The following is a 14393-nucleotide window of genomic DNA, read 5'->3' on the forward strand; positions in this document are numbered from 1 at the left end:
TATAAGGCAGATGCACATGCAATTGCAGTATAAATGTGTGCATTTACAAAATATACACAAAAATAATATTGCAAAGCATGAAATAAAAATGAATTAAATAATATGCTTTTACACTTACATCTTGCCTTATATGCCATTTTATATGGCACAAAAAGCCTATTTTACTTTCACTACATTTGTTATAATAACAATACTTTAAAGAAAGAATGTCATAGGATGTGCTTCATTATTTTTTAACTAGAGGCCCGGTGTACAGAATTCGTGCACTGGGTGGGGGCACATCAGCCCAAGTTGTGAGAGGGCACAGACCAGGCCAAGGGACCCCACCAGTGCATGATCAGGACTGGGGAGAGATGCAGGAGGGTGGCCAGCTGGGGAAGGACTGTGGGAGGGCTCCAGGGCATGTCCAGCCCATCTGGCTCAGTCCCGATGTCTGGACCCCAGCAGCAAGCTAACCTACCAGTTGGAGTGTCTGCCCCCTGGTGGTCAGTGCAGTCCTAGCGAGTGGTTGAGCAGCCTTAGCATATCATTAGCATATTATGCTTTGATTGGTTGATCGGACAACTGGACAACCGGACACTTAGCATATTAGTCTTTAATGATATAGGATCCTTTGTTTAACACGGAGAAAAGCAATTCACAGATTATATCAATACTAGATTTCAATGGTTGTCAAAGCTGAGAACAAAACCGCATCCTTGACTCATGCTTAGTGTTCAACTCCTAAACTTTTATGCAAATATTTTTATGAAAGTTAGCTAGTATTTCCTAATGTCAATCAGATGTTCTTACCAACAACCCATAAGATGTGCACTTTTATAATTCTCATGAAAGTATGCAAAATCTAATAAAAACTTAAATAGGTTACAAAGTTGTATTTCCTTGTTTTTAAAAATATGCAAAAGTGCATGTCATTCATAAATGATGACATGCATTATTTTCAGCAATAAATTAACCATTTCCATGCATTTTTTAAAATGCTTTCTATGCCACAGATTTCTTTCAAATGCTATTTTATTCCTTCTCATTGATACATCACCTTTCACTTAAAGATACAAATAAAATATGTCTAATTTGAAAATATCTTAACACTATTTGACAGCCATCTGTCATCACAGATAAAGTCAATAAATTTGTATCACTTGTATGTTTTGTGTTTTGTTTTTTTTAATGTGTAAATCACTTTCAATTTTGTCAAGTCTTTGTGGTAATTGCCCTTGAGATGGCCAACAAACCTCTAGGTCAGGGGTCCTCAAACTTTTTAAACAGGGGGCCAGTTCACTGTCCCTCAGACGGTTGGAGGGCCGGACTATAGTTTAAAAAAAAAAAACTATGAACAAATTCCTATGCGCACTGCGGGCCCGGGACGAGTCGGCTGCTAAGCAGGACAGGCAGCGGCACCCGGCGGGCCACATGTGGCCCGCGGGCCGTAGCTTGAGGATGCCTGCTCTAGGTGATGATATGATCAGGACCCAGAAACTAAACAGAATCAGACAGAAAAAAAGGTGGACCCAGGCAGGTTTAACAGAAAAAAGAAGAAGAAATTAGAGGAAAGAGGCAGGAAGAATCTGGGAGACTTAGCTGTGGCTTCCAGTGGTTCCAAAAAGACACAAGGAGCATCAGGTAGCAGATAACAAGCCAGACCACTCAGTCATCGTGGAAGCCCCATGGAGACAATGAAGAACCAGACCTAGAAACAGCAATGCAGTACCCAAGAGAACTAAGGAAAAGCAAGACATGCTCCACCCTCAATTCCAATAATTACAGGCTGTTGTTATTCCTTGTGATTAAGCCCCTAGGGGAAAAGGGATATCAGATGGGTCTCAGTTATGGCAAATGGAATATAAGGCTGGAGCATGACCTTGGATGTGCTGCTAAGTTCTCCTATAAGGTAAATTTATCATTTCCCTGGATCAAGGTGAAGGAGCTGAAGTCTTCAGGTATCCCCTTAAGGTCATACATCTTAAAAAGTGGTATAGCTAGGACTTGAACCCAGATCCTCTAGCATCAGAACTGCTAGCTTTGAGGCTCTGCTACTTACCCTGAGAAGAGGACCAGGGCCCAATTATTAAACCAGAATATTAGGTCAAAACAGAATATGCAGCCAGCTAAAAGGGCTGAACTCTTTACAATCCTGCCCTTGGGCTCATTAAATTCCCCTTGATTGCTAACGTGTCTGGTTTCCATGGAGACTGAGCCAAGTTTGAGCTGAGTATAAGGTAAATGGACCCAGTTATGAAAGCGTGAGACTGAGGAGTCAGGAAACCAGGCAGAATGTGAAACAGGGCACAGAGGTGTCTAACTTGATATTACTCAGTCCACAACCTTTCCAGTCCAGAGATATGAAATGGCTGTGTCCAGTTTATGCCAGAGCTGGCATGTTGGTTCTCCTGATCCCTGACCTCCAAACCTCCCTGCCTGTTTAAGATTAATTACTCCAAGTAGCAGTGATACCTGACAAGTACGTTAACTAGGATTTTGATACATTCTTGGTGAAAAAAAGCAAGAAACATCTTTAAAACATCAACCAATTAACTCAATATTTTATGAACACATAATGCATTCCAAATCTGCACACAGATTTAATAGATTGTCAGAAAATATTAAATACGATCCTTGTTTTGATGTTTTATTAAGGGAATGTTGCATAGACACATGAGAAGAGATCTAAAAATAAAAGGCTGCTATGATTAAATAACAAATGTGGAGTAGGACTGTGCCAAGCTAGTAGGTATTTAGTTATGGCAATGTTTCTGTTGGGAATGAGTAGAATCGCAGAGGTTATAGAAAGCAACCATGAAAGCTAATTGTTCTGGATGACCCTTTAAATTCCAAAGGTTAACAGAAGCTATCTCTCAGTAGTGAAACTAGAGATTATTTTTACTTTCTTCTGTAGATGTTCCCATATTTTTCATAAGTCTCACAATAAATAGATATTACTTTTATATTCAAAGAAGGTATTTTTTAAAATAACCAAAGGATATAGAACAACTAGAACTCTCATACATTGCTGGTGGGAAAGCAAAATGGTATAGCCATTTTGGAGAGCAGTTTGGCAGTTTCTAACCAAGTTAAAGCATTCACTTACCATACTAGCCAGAAATCCCACTCACAGTTATTTACCCAATAAAAATGTTTCCTTCCCTCCCATCCCTCCTCCCACAGTACACAAATGTTTTAAAAAGCTCTTTTTTTCTATAACCACAAAAAGTGGAAACAACCTATGTGCCCTTCATGATAAAGGTGAATGGATAAATTATGGTATATCAATGCAATGGACTACTACTCAACAATAAAATGCAATGAACTGATACACACCACGACATAGAAGAATCTCAAGTACGTTATACTATGTGAAAGAAGCCAGATTCAAAAATTTCACAATATATGATTGCACTGATATGACATTTTAGAAAAGGCAAAATTTCAGGAACAGAAATAAATTTGCAGTTGCTAGGTATAGCGTATTAACAATCCCTTCCCCCAAATAAAAAGCATTGGAAGACCATCTCAAGGGTGGCTGAAGTACATAATCAAAAGGAGAATTGACCAAGATGGGTTCTATATAGATAATTGGGAATAAAGAGGGAACAAAAGATTTGAGAACTATCACAGGGAGCCCATAGGAAGAATTCCCTGACTCTTTAAATACAGAGAACAAGACACCAACATCTACTCTAAAACCATAAGCCCCAAAAGACACAATCCTTCACAATGATGAGAGTACCAGTGAAGGTTCTTTAGACTGAAGCAATCATGACCAACTCTGGCTTAGGAAGCCACACACAGGAAAGGTAAATGGGAGTGGGGAGGTATTGGAAGGATTCTGAGTAACTCACAAGAGTGAGGGAAACGCTGAGGAACAGTGTGTCAGACAATTCTCAGATGCCACTTGAAAACCTTCTTCACCACTGCTGTGGCACCCAGATCCACCCAAATGTCAACCAGCTTAATGCAGGTACAACTGAACAGCACCCAGTGGCCTTATATACCACTCTATCCTGGGAATTCTTTCATACCACTCTAAGATACCCAATAGGAACTCACTGGGCACTCACAGTTGTGCGAGGCAGAAGCAGAGAGTTAAGACCATCAGGACATATTGGACCAAGAGGAAATAGTAGTCTATAGATAAATGCTTTCCTTTGTCCCTTATTCAGAGCAACAGTTCTGAGATCCTTTTTGAAAACTTCTAAATCAAGTCCTTGGCATTAAGTACCAGTCACCAATTGTGGTGGCCAACTCAATACCTTATCCTTGTATTACTTATCTTTCCTCCCTCCCTGTTTCATTCCCCCATCTCAAACTCTCTGAACTCATATTATCAAATATATACTAGCTCTGCAATTTCAGTTGAAGAAATTCATGGACTGTCTCTCAATGGACTTGACTCTAACCAGACTCCAACCTTTTCCCAGGAGACAGTTACATGCATACTCTGCTGTGAAGAGGCATGGAACTCATGCTCTAATCTCAACCAAATAATTTGGAATGGAGAAGAGACAGTTCTCCAAAAATATGAGGAGATTAGAAACAAAGAACGATTTGAAAAAATGTTATCTGTTGAAAATCGCATGCTTTTTTGTTTGTTTGGTTTTAATCATTATTGTTGAAAGTATTACAGATGTCCCCTTTTCCCCCCATGACTCCTTGTGGTCCATACTTGCCCCCAACCCCAGGCCTTCACCATACTATTGTCCATTGGTTATGCATAAATGCATATAAGTTCTTTGGTTAATCTTTTGGATCATACTGACTTCTTAATCTTTAAAAAAAGTCTGCATTGTGGCATACGAGACCCTGTGTGCCTGAGGTGCACGTTTCTCTTCTCTAAGGAATCAATAGCTCACTAGACCCTAGCAAAAGCCTTAACATAGAAAATGTAAGCATGATTCATATATATTATGGGATTTTCTGATACCTTTTTCTAATAGCTCAAAATTAATATTTTAAACATAAAAAGCTTATACTTTAGCAATTGTTAAAATAGCCAGTTTTATTTTACCTCATTCTCATTTTCTCTCTTTCTAGGTTAATATCCAACACAGGTATTAAGCACTTTCCAACTGTTCACAAGATTCAGTCTCTCCAAAAGGTTCTACTGTAAGTTTCTCCTTGAACCGTTACCAATACTTTACTCGGGTGCTCTTGCCCAACAGCCTCTGGGCCTGTAATATGCAGCATTGTTTAGTCTGCATCTTCCAAATATGTTGTTTTGGCTGAGCAGAGATAGGAAAGCAAACAGCAAGTGGCCTTGGTTTTACTTAAAGGCCTCTAATCTCAGTCTGGAGAAAGTCAGCAGGCTCCTCAATAAGACAGGTGTGAACAGAGCCGGTTTATAGCAAATCAAGCAGTCTCTCCTGTCTTCGTTATTTAGTACCTGGTATATGGTTCCCTGAAACGTCCCTGTCTTCCACCATCCTCTCTTCTCCCCTGCCACCCCAGAATTCCCATGCTGCTCTAGAACTAAAGAAACCACCTGACAAACAAATTCAAACTATATTAGTGACATAATGTATTTGCCTTTTCTCAAGGCACCTGATTTTGAAAGAGGAGGAGAAAGGCAATGTATAATGGCAAGTGAAGTTGTAAGAATCTGAACAGACCCAGAAGGAAATGGTAGGGTGGAGGGGGGCAGGAGGGAACATAAGTAGCTAAAGGAGGAAGGAGGGAAAAGGGAGACTGGGAGGGACAAAGCAAGATAGAGAATCTCCCAAAATTTCTCAGATTATTCTGAGCAATTTACTACTTCTACGTTTATATGTTAGATCAGACCCCACAGGGAATCTTAATGAGAGGACAGAAAAATGAGACTTTCGCCAGCCTTTTGTTCAGGAGAGAAAAATCAATGATAACATTTTCCTGTGATCCCAGGAGAACAGAAGACAGGAAACTGGCATAAGAAGGGGATGGAGGTGGGAGGAAGACGAAGGCCCAGCTAAGGTGAATGGAGGAGTTTGGGATGGAGATGAAAGGTCAGTTTAGGTGTTTTTGTCATATTTGAGCAGACACCAACTGTGGAGATAAGGACAATAAATGTTAGGACCTTAATACAGTGAAATTAGCTGAGAAAACTTTGAAAGAGAACGTATTACATGTATATAATTCCATTGTTAATAACTAATATACTAAAGATAAATTAGATGCCATTTACTTCCCAAACTTTGAACTCATCATTCTTCAGACAACAACGATTGAAACATTACCTCAGCTAAATATTACATTACGCCAAGCAACTAAAAGTGGGAAGGTCACATGAGTGGAGCTAACTAAACATCTAATCCATCTGCAATTTCTTCTAGAGATGTTCAAGACAATATACACATCCACACAGTGGAAAGAAATTCTTTCATGGGACTGAGTTTTGAAAGTCTGATTCTGTAAGTAGAGAAAAACAAAATCCAGTGGAGGACTGTTAGGTTTTTTATTTAATCATCTCTCTCATAATAGGATACTCCTTTTACGTCTGGGTAACTTTGGCATCTCACCATTTAAATTTCTCCCTGGTTCTGTGTTTTTCTCTCATGGCCCATCTTTGCATTTCAGAATCACAACATGGAATCATGTTAATAATGTATGAAGCTGTGGTGTGATTCAAGTATTTAAAATTGCTCTTTGAATGATGGTCTCCTGTGATGCAACATCTGTTCCGAAGGACAGAATAGCTCACGCATCAATAAAGCTAGTTATTGCCTGGCAAGGCTTTTGTTGCCCAAAGAAAAAGACAGGAAGGAGGCTGAATCCAGGAAGATATGAATCTTCCCTGAGAACTATGTGAAGCAGCTCCATTCAGCCCCATGCTGAGCATTAAGATGACTTCTCATTTTCTTGGAACAAAAAAATTTTTTAATGAGCTTGAGTTACTCCCTCTGACTTCTGGGAAAGTCCTTAATGCACTTTGTGTCATTAATGAACTACCTTCTAATATTCTGTGCCAGGAGCCTGAGTGGCAGTGTAGCCACTTTCCAAGATAGCCAAGAAATAGGGCACTAGGGGCTCCCCAAGTGTTTGTGAGATCCTTGGAAATCAGATGAACAGATGACTTTTAGGGAACCAGTAACTGCAATTACATCTGTAAGAAAAGCATTTTATCTTTCTATTTCACACATTGTTGTATTATTTTAAAATATATACGTGTGTTTTTAATATGCCAATGTGTACATAAGGTAAGTTTCAGTCTGGAAAGAATTTTCATCCTTTTCAAAATAATAATATGACCAGCTGGGGAGAGAGGGAGAGGGCGAGACAGAGTGAGAGAGACATGGAGAGGGAGAGGAAGAGGGAGAGAAGAGACAGAGAAATAGTAGAGATAAGGACATACTAAAGAATAAAGCTAAGCACAGTATTTGATATAAATTAATTAGAGAATAAAGGAAAAGCTTTGAAAGAGACTAGCAGAGGAATTGGGTGTGAGAAGGAAAAAAATAAAATCAAAGGCATATATTCAGAGTACACAGTATTAGAATAAAAATTATAGATGAATAATAGTTAATCCTTTCACTTAATATGTTTTTGGTAATTGGAATTTGTGTGTGTGTGTGTGTGTGTGTGTGTGTGTGTGTGTGTGTGTTGGAATGAGTTGATGGAGGTGTGGCAAGTATGAGAAATGGGAAAGCAAAAGAAATTAACTAAAATACAACAGAATAAAAGACATGCAAAGTAAAAGCAACTATTCTAAGAATAAAGAAGGAAAATTTTATTCTGATTGGCCTGTGATGTGAAGGTTGAAGGAAAAGTTAAAATGAGGAAAAGAAGGTTGAGAAAGGAGGTTGTGTCCAGTTGGGCTTTAAAAGATGAGTGGGATTAGGGAGAGCAAAGGGCAAGCAGAGGAAGCAGAATCATCAAGACCATGGAGGTTTAAAAAAGACAAAGGTGAAGGAGCTTCTGGAAACTAGTGAGTACCTTCCCATTGCGTGTAACACAAACACAATGGTAAAAGGATTCCCGGGCCACAGTACAGAAGGAGAAGATTAGTGACCAATGTACCAGTTGTACCTGTATGTTGGCATTTCTTTAAATCTTGCTCTAAGCATATGTATTATTTTTAAACTCATTCAAAATTAGTTAATATTATAATATGGCAAATTTATCAATAGAATATCTTTCTAGAAAAGATGTAAGTAAGCAGGAGTGTGCTGTCATTCTCACAGTTTAGCACACTAACATATATCTTTTTTGTCTAGAACCTAAGACAGAAGGCAAGGCATCCCAACCCTCCTAGCCTTACCTCTCCCCAAGTGGAGGCAAAGAACCTGAGGGAATAAGAAATTATGAAGGATCTTTGCAAACCCAAACCTACAAAAGAAATGTATAGAATGTAACTGCTCTTTCCCAACTCCTATTCATGGACACTGTGGTTCCTCAGAATTCAGAACATACTTTCCTTTCCAAAGAGTCAAAACTTATCAGACATGTCTCTAAGGATAAGGTCACATTTGTAAGAACAAAATCTATTTTTCATACTTCAGATGGTTCTTAATCCACAAATAATAGAATCAGAAGATCCATACTCAACACAGCTTAAGATGACAGTTGTTCTTAGTATGGGTGCTATGACTGGAAACAGGAGCACTTCCTCGCATCAGGGACATCCAAGTGCATGCAGAAAAAAAATGCATGGCAAATGGCACTGATGGGTGAAAAAGTTCTCAGTGCATTGGCATTTTTCAAAATCCTGAGGCCCTATTCAGATAGATAGATATAGAGATATAGATATAGATATAGATATAGATATAGATATAGATATAGATATAGATATAGATATAGATATATAGATATAGATATATACATATAGACTAGAGGCCTGGTGCATGAAATTCATGCACGGGGGTGGGGGGGTGGGTGTCCCTCAGCCCAGCCTGCACCCTCTGGCAATCTGGGACCGCTGGCTCCTAACCGCTCGCCTGCCTACCTTCCTGATCACACCTAACCACTCTGCCTGCCTGCATCATTGTCCCTAACCCCTCTGCCTGCTTGCTTGATTGCCCCTAACCACTCCCCTGCCTGCCTGATCACCCCTAACTGCTTGCCTGCCTGCCTGATCGCCCCTAACCGCCTCTGCCTGCCTGCCTGATAGCCCCTAACCACCTCTGCCTCGGCCCCCACTGCTGAAGCTTCATCTGGAAGAACGTCCAGAATGATGTCCAGAAGGTTGTTCAGCTGTCTGGTCTAATTAGCATATTATGCTTTTATTATTAGAGATATATAGAGATATATATAGATATATATAATTATAGATATACTAGAAGCCCGGTGCATGAAATTCGTGCATGGGGGTGTGTGTCCTTCAGCCCAGACTGCACCCTCTCCAATCTGGGACCCCTCAAGGGATGTCCGACTGCCCGTTTAGGCCTGATCCTACCGGGATCGGGCCTTATCGGGCAGTCAGACATCCTTCTCACAATCCAGGACTGCTGGCTTCCAACTGCTTGCCTGCCTGCCTTCCTGATTGCCCCTAACCGCTTCTGCCTGACAGCCTGATCACCCCCTAACCACTCCCCTGCCAGCCTGATTGATGCCTAACTGCTCCCCTGCCAGCCTGTTTGCCCCTAACTACCCTCCCCTGAAGGCCTGGTCACTCCCAACTGCCCTTCCCTGTAGGCCTGGTTGCCCCCAACTTCCCTCCTCTGCCAGCCTGGTCACCCCTAACTGCCCTCCCCTGCAGGCTTGATTGCCCCCAGCTGCCCTCCCTTTCAGGCCTGGTCCCTCCCAACTGCCCTCCCCTGCTGGCCATCTTGTGGTGGCCATCTTGTGTCCACATGGGGGCAGCCATCTTTGACCACATGGGGGCAGCCATCTTCTGTGTTGAAATGATGGTCAATTTGCATATTACTCTTTTATTAGAGAAGATAGGATAAAGGCCTGATGCATGGGTGGGGGCCAGCTGGTTTGCCCTGAAGGGTGTCCCAGATCAGGGTGGGGGTTCCCTTGGGGCATGGGGCAGCCTGGGTGAGGGGCCTGTGGTGGTTTGCAGGCCGGCCACGCCCCCCAGTGACCCAAGTGGAGGCCCTGGTATCTGGGATTTATTTATCTTCTATAATTGAAACTTTGTAGTCTTGAGTGGAGCCAAGACTCCTGCTTACTCCATGGCTGACACCATTTTTGTTGGGATTTATTTATCTTCTATAATTGAAACTTCGTAGCCTTGAGTGGAGGCCTTGGCTGGCCAGGGTATGCAGAAAGCTTGGCTTCCTCCATCGCCAGGGAAACCCAAGCCTCCTGTTCGCTCTGTGACTGCAGCCATTTTTGTTGGGATTTATTTATCTTCTATAACTGAAACTTTGTAGCCTTGAGTGAATCCCTGGGCTTGCCAGGGTGTGCGGAAAGCTTGGCTTCCTCCATTGCCACGGGCAACCCAAGCCTCCTGTTTGCTCCATGGCAGCAGCCATCTTGGTTGGGTTAATTTGCATACTTGCTCCTGATTGGCTGGTGGGCATGGCTTGTGAGTGTAGCGGAGTGGTGGTTAATTTGCATATTACTCTTTTATTAGATAGGATATCCAATAATGAAGGATTGTCAGTTGACTAGTGCCTTGGAGGAAATAGCAGTAAAAGCCTACCGTGTGGAGGCCTCTGAGTACTTCCCCATCACCACCTGCTCCTACAACCCGAGGGTCTGAATGGAGAAAGCACCTAGTTATGGCCAACAGGCAGACTGGCATAATTTAGAAAAAAATAAAATAAAATGAGGTTACATGCATGCTAGTTCCCAGCACACCCTGGCCACAGGAGAGGCTCACTCCAGGTGAATTTCCTTCCTTCCTCATTGGCTTCCATCTCACCTGCCTGCTTCTCAATAAAGTTCCATGGGCCAGCACCTTGACTCTGTAGGCTGAAGACAGACTTTGTTTCTGGAGCCTTCTAACCCTCTACTGAGTGAACACTCTAGGGCAGAGGTCCTCAAACTTTTTAAACAGGGGGCCAGTTCACTGTCTGTCAGACCGTTGGAGGGCCAGACTATAGTTTAAAAAAAAAAAAAACTATGAACAAATTCCTATGCGCACTGCGGGCCCGGGATGAGTCGGCTGCTAAGCAGGACAGGCAGCGGCACCCAGTGGGCCGGATAAATGTCCTCGGCGGGCCACATGTGGCCCGCGGGCCATAGTTTGAGGACGCCTGCTCTAGGGACACCATGACTTGGTTAGTCTTTAGCTGACACTCTGTCCAGGTTGTCATCATTGCTGTCATCGTCGTCATCATCATCATCATCATATTTTAAAACCAGCAATACTTCTCTTAAGAGACTAAGAATGTAGTTAATAAATGTTGGCTTCTCTGTGTTAGTTGTTTGAGAGTTAACAACCTAACATAAACCCCAGGGTAAGAGTGCTGGACACAGTTTGTTTTTTGTATGATGATTCACTGTTGACATAAAAAATGCCACGACCACCATCACCACCCCATACAATGGTATCTATTGATTGAGATAATACACAAAGACAAAAGGGCCACTTTGAATATAATAATCTTTCAAGTTGGTCTGTGTATTATTTATTTATAGTGACATCCATTTGTAGGACATATATGTTCAGAAAATAATATCTATCCTACAGAAAAACAGATGGAGCCCATATGAATTTACACAGCCCTGTGATAGATTGGCCCATGAACTAAGGCTGGTTTCTACGTTTTGATGATAGAAGCAATTACATCTAACCTAAATTAAGGCAAATGCTATTCCCATGGAAATAAAAAGTTATTATTTTTAATAGTAGACCTATATCCCCCCTCCAATGTACTCAATTATTACTATTATATTTTAAATTAGGTCAAAAATTTTGTGGAAATTATTTTATAAGTAAATATTATAATGTATGTAGTAATCCCCATTTTGCCTCTTGGCCCACAAACCCTAAAGTTTACTAACTGGCTCTTGACATAAAAAGTTTGCTGACTCCTGTGTTTGCCCCAAAAACCCCTAGGGATCCCACAGGGGCAGCTGCTCCTGCAACTCTCACTACCTGGGAGAGGCTGACAAAGAAGTCAGGAGGCTGGATGTGCCTGATCCAGACTTTCTCCGGGGTAGAGAATGGGCTGGCAGGATGTGGGGGGAGGTGCATTGCTACTCCTAAGCCATCAGAAGCCACCAATTAAATGCTAATGTTTTAAAAGATTTGTCTTGCTCAGGTCTGGATTTTTTTAGCAACTGGCTTCCAGGAGGAAGAAAAAAATCATAATTGTTCTGTGATTTTCAGCACCTTCTAGCAATCCATTGCAGTCTAGAAGCTAGAGTCCCCAGTACGCAGGAGCTTCACTGGGCCAGCTTGTGAACAGTGTTATTTGTAAACCCACCGAGCCCCACAGGGAAAAGAACCTGGCAGCACATCAAAAGCAGGTGGTCAGAGGCTCTTAGGGCTAAGCTCTCCCACCCTTGGATTTCAGTTTTGTCTCCAGATCCACCCAGGAACACAGCAATGCAGAGCTGATGGCCCAAGGGTCCTTGGGCTCCCTGTCCAGGCAAACCTGGGCTCCCTGTCCAGGCAAACCTGCTCACTAACCTTCTTTGCACAGTCAGGATGCCTGTTCCACATCCAGCCTCTTCCATGCTCACTCACACCACCTCGCCCCGCCACAACCCACAGTGTCTATAATTGATTTCTCTTCCTTTCTGACTTAACCCAGAGCCACCTCCACAAACCTCCAATAACCAGGTCCCTATGGGTTACAGGAGATGTTCAGGTTGTGTGACAGCTTAATTAGATCACTTTTTGATGACAGCCAGGCCTGCTGCTGTGGGTGAGCATGGGTGAGAGGCTTAAGGCCTTAGAGAAAAGTGATACAAAATGTTCGCTGTCTTATAAACAGTTGTTCAATCGTTGTTTGATTTCTGTCCTTCAGGAAGAGGATTTCCATCAGCTCCCCCATGGCATCGACCCTGCACACAAATGATGTTTGCAAAGACCTTACAGGATCCAGGCTGCTATGCCTTAGTGTGCCTTTTCAAAATCAAATTTCATTTATTTCTCTGAATAGGTAAAACATGCACATAATGTGAATGTCAAACATTTCAAAAGGTTATGCAGTGATAAATCAGTCTCCCGTCCACCCCATCCCCAAGCCTTAGGGTGGCATTGTATTTATGGCACTAACCTGCACTGTCTGACCTTGCCCCAGTGCTTCCAATTATGAAACCTTGTATTGTTTGCATCTGACATTATTGGTTTTTTAATGGGCCTTTTATTTCAGATGGCTGAGTAAGAATGCGATTGAAGAAATCCAGAGCTGTGCATTCAATGGAACCCAACTAGATGAGCTGTAAGTAGCCCTGACTATTCTTCCAGGCCATTGAGAGGGAAATGGCTCTTAGAACAGTGATGTTTATGTGGCTTTGTGTTTCCCTTCTTCTTTCCTCAACTCCATCCCTAGGAATCTAAGTGATAACAATAATTTGGAAGAATTGCCTAATGATGTTTTCCAGGGAGCCTCTGGACCAGTCATTCTGTGAGTAGCTTGTCCCATTACCATGCACAACAGATCAGCATGTAAAAATAAGTTAGAAGTCCAATTCATAAAAGCTTCAAGACAGGGCTGGCAATCAAGGTCAATTTTGGTCTATAATCTGCAAAATATAAGGACAATTTAGGGCTGGTCCACATTCTAACTTTCAGTGAAATAACAACATTTAAGGAGCACTTACTAAGTCCCAGACAGTGTTTTAAAAGTTTAAGATGCCTTTTCTAATTTAATCCTTATAATAACCTCTGCAGTAGAAACTACTAGTCTCATTTTAGAGAAGAAAAAACTGGCTTCCCTGGAGGGGTTAACTAACTCATCCACAGTCGTGCAAATTTTAGAGCAGGACTTTAACACCAAACTGATCTGACTCAGTACAGACTCTTAACCACTCTGCCAGATTCCTCTTCCCTGGAAGGAAGAGCACATTCCTTCCTTACCCTCAATGCACAGACGTTTTCCTCACCCAGTGAGATACACACACACATCAATTTTTGAATCTGTGCTACCTCAATTCCAGGTCTCCTGGGATTCATTCAGTGCCTCATAGTCCTGCATCAGCACTTTTGTCTCTATCATTGCTTCCACATCTCTCTCTCTCCCTCCAGGAGTGACTTTCCCTTATTCTCTTCTCATCTGCCTCTGCCCTTCCACAGGGTCATTCTAATTCCCACCTCTTCCCTCAGCCAACAGTGAATTCTTCCTTCTGTGACTCCCACAGCCTTCATGGCTGAAAGGACCAAAATCTGCAAGAGCTTTTAGAAAATGTGTTTTCCAGGGCTCTAAGCAAGACCTACTACACCTACTGATGAATTTACTATAGGAAGAAGGAAGGAACCCAGAAGGAAGGAGTCAGATGCAAGAAGAAATAATGAGTAAAAAACAAACCAACAGATAGACACATGAATAAATCTAAAGGTTTTCTAGATGATCCTATATAGC

The 14393-nt window shown here is 41.9% G+C and overlaps 1 protein-coding gene across 1 annotated transcript in view; it reads left to right on the forward strand.

Annotated features, from left to right (window-relative positions):
* Nucleotides 1-14393, forward strand: part of FSHR (follicle stimulating hormone receptor) — a gene marked incomplete at both ends in the record, with an annotated part of 135087 nt that overhangs the window by 108182 nt on the left and 12512 nt on the right. Inside the window, 4 exons of the mRNA XM_080684826.1 lie at nucleotides 5032-5103; nucleotides 6303-6380; nucleotides 13185-13253; nucleotides 13365-13439. Of these exons, the coding sequence (XP_080540952.1) occupies nucleotides 5032-5103; nucleotides 6303-6380; nucleotides 13185-13253; nucleotides 13365-13439 (294 nt within the window). The remainder of the gene's footprint in view (nucleotides 1-5031; nucleotides 5104-6302; nucleotides 6381-13184; nucleotides 13254-13364; nucleotides 13440-14393) is intronic.

This window comes from Plecotus auritus (genome assembly GCF_963455305.1).
Source record: "Plecotus auritus genome assembly, chromosome: 8".
In the NCBI taxonomy this organism is placed as follows: Eukaryota; Metazoa; Chordata; class Mammalia; order Chiroptera; family Vespertilionidae; genus Plecotus; species Plecotus auritus.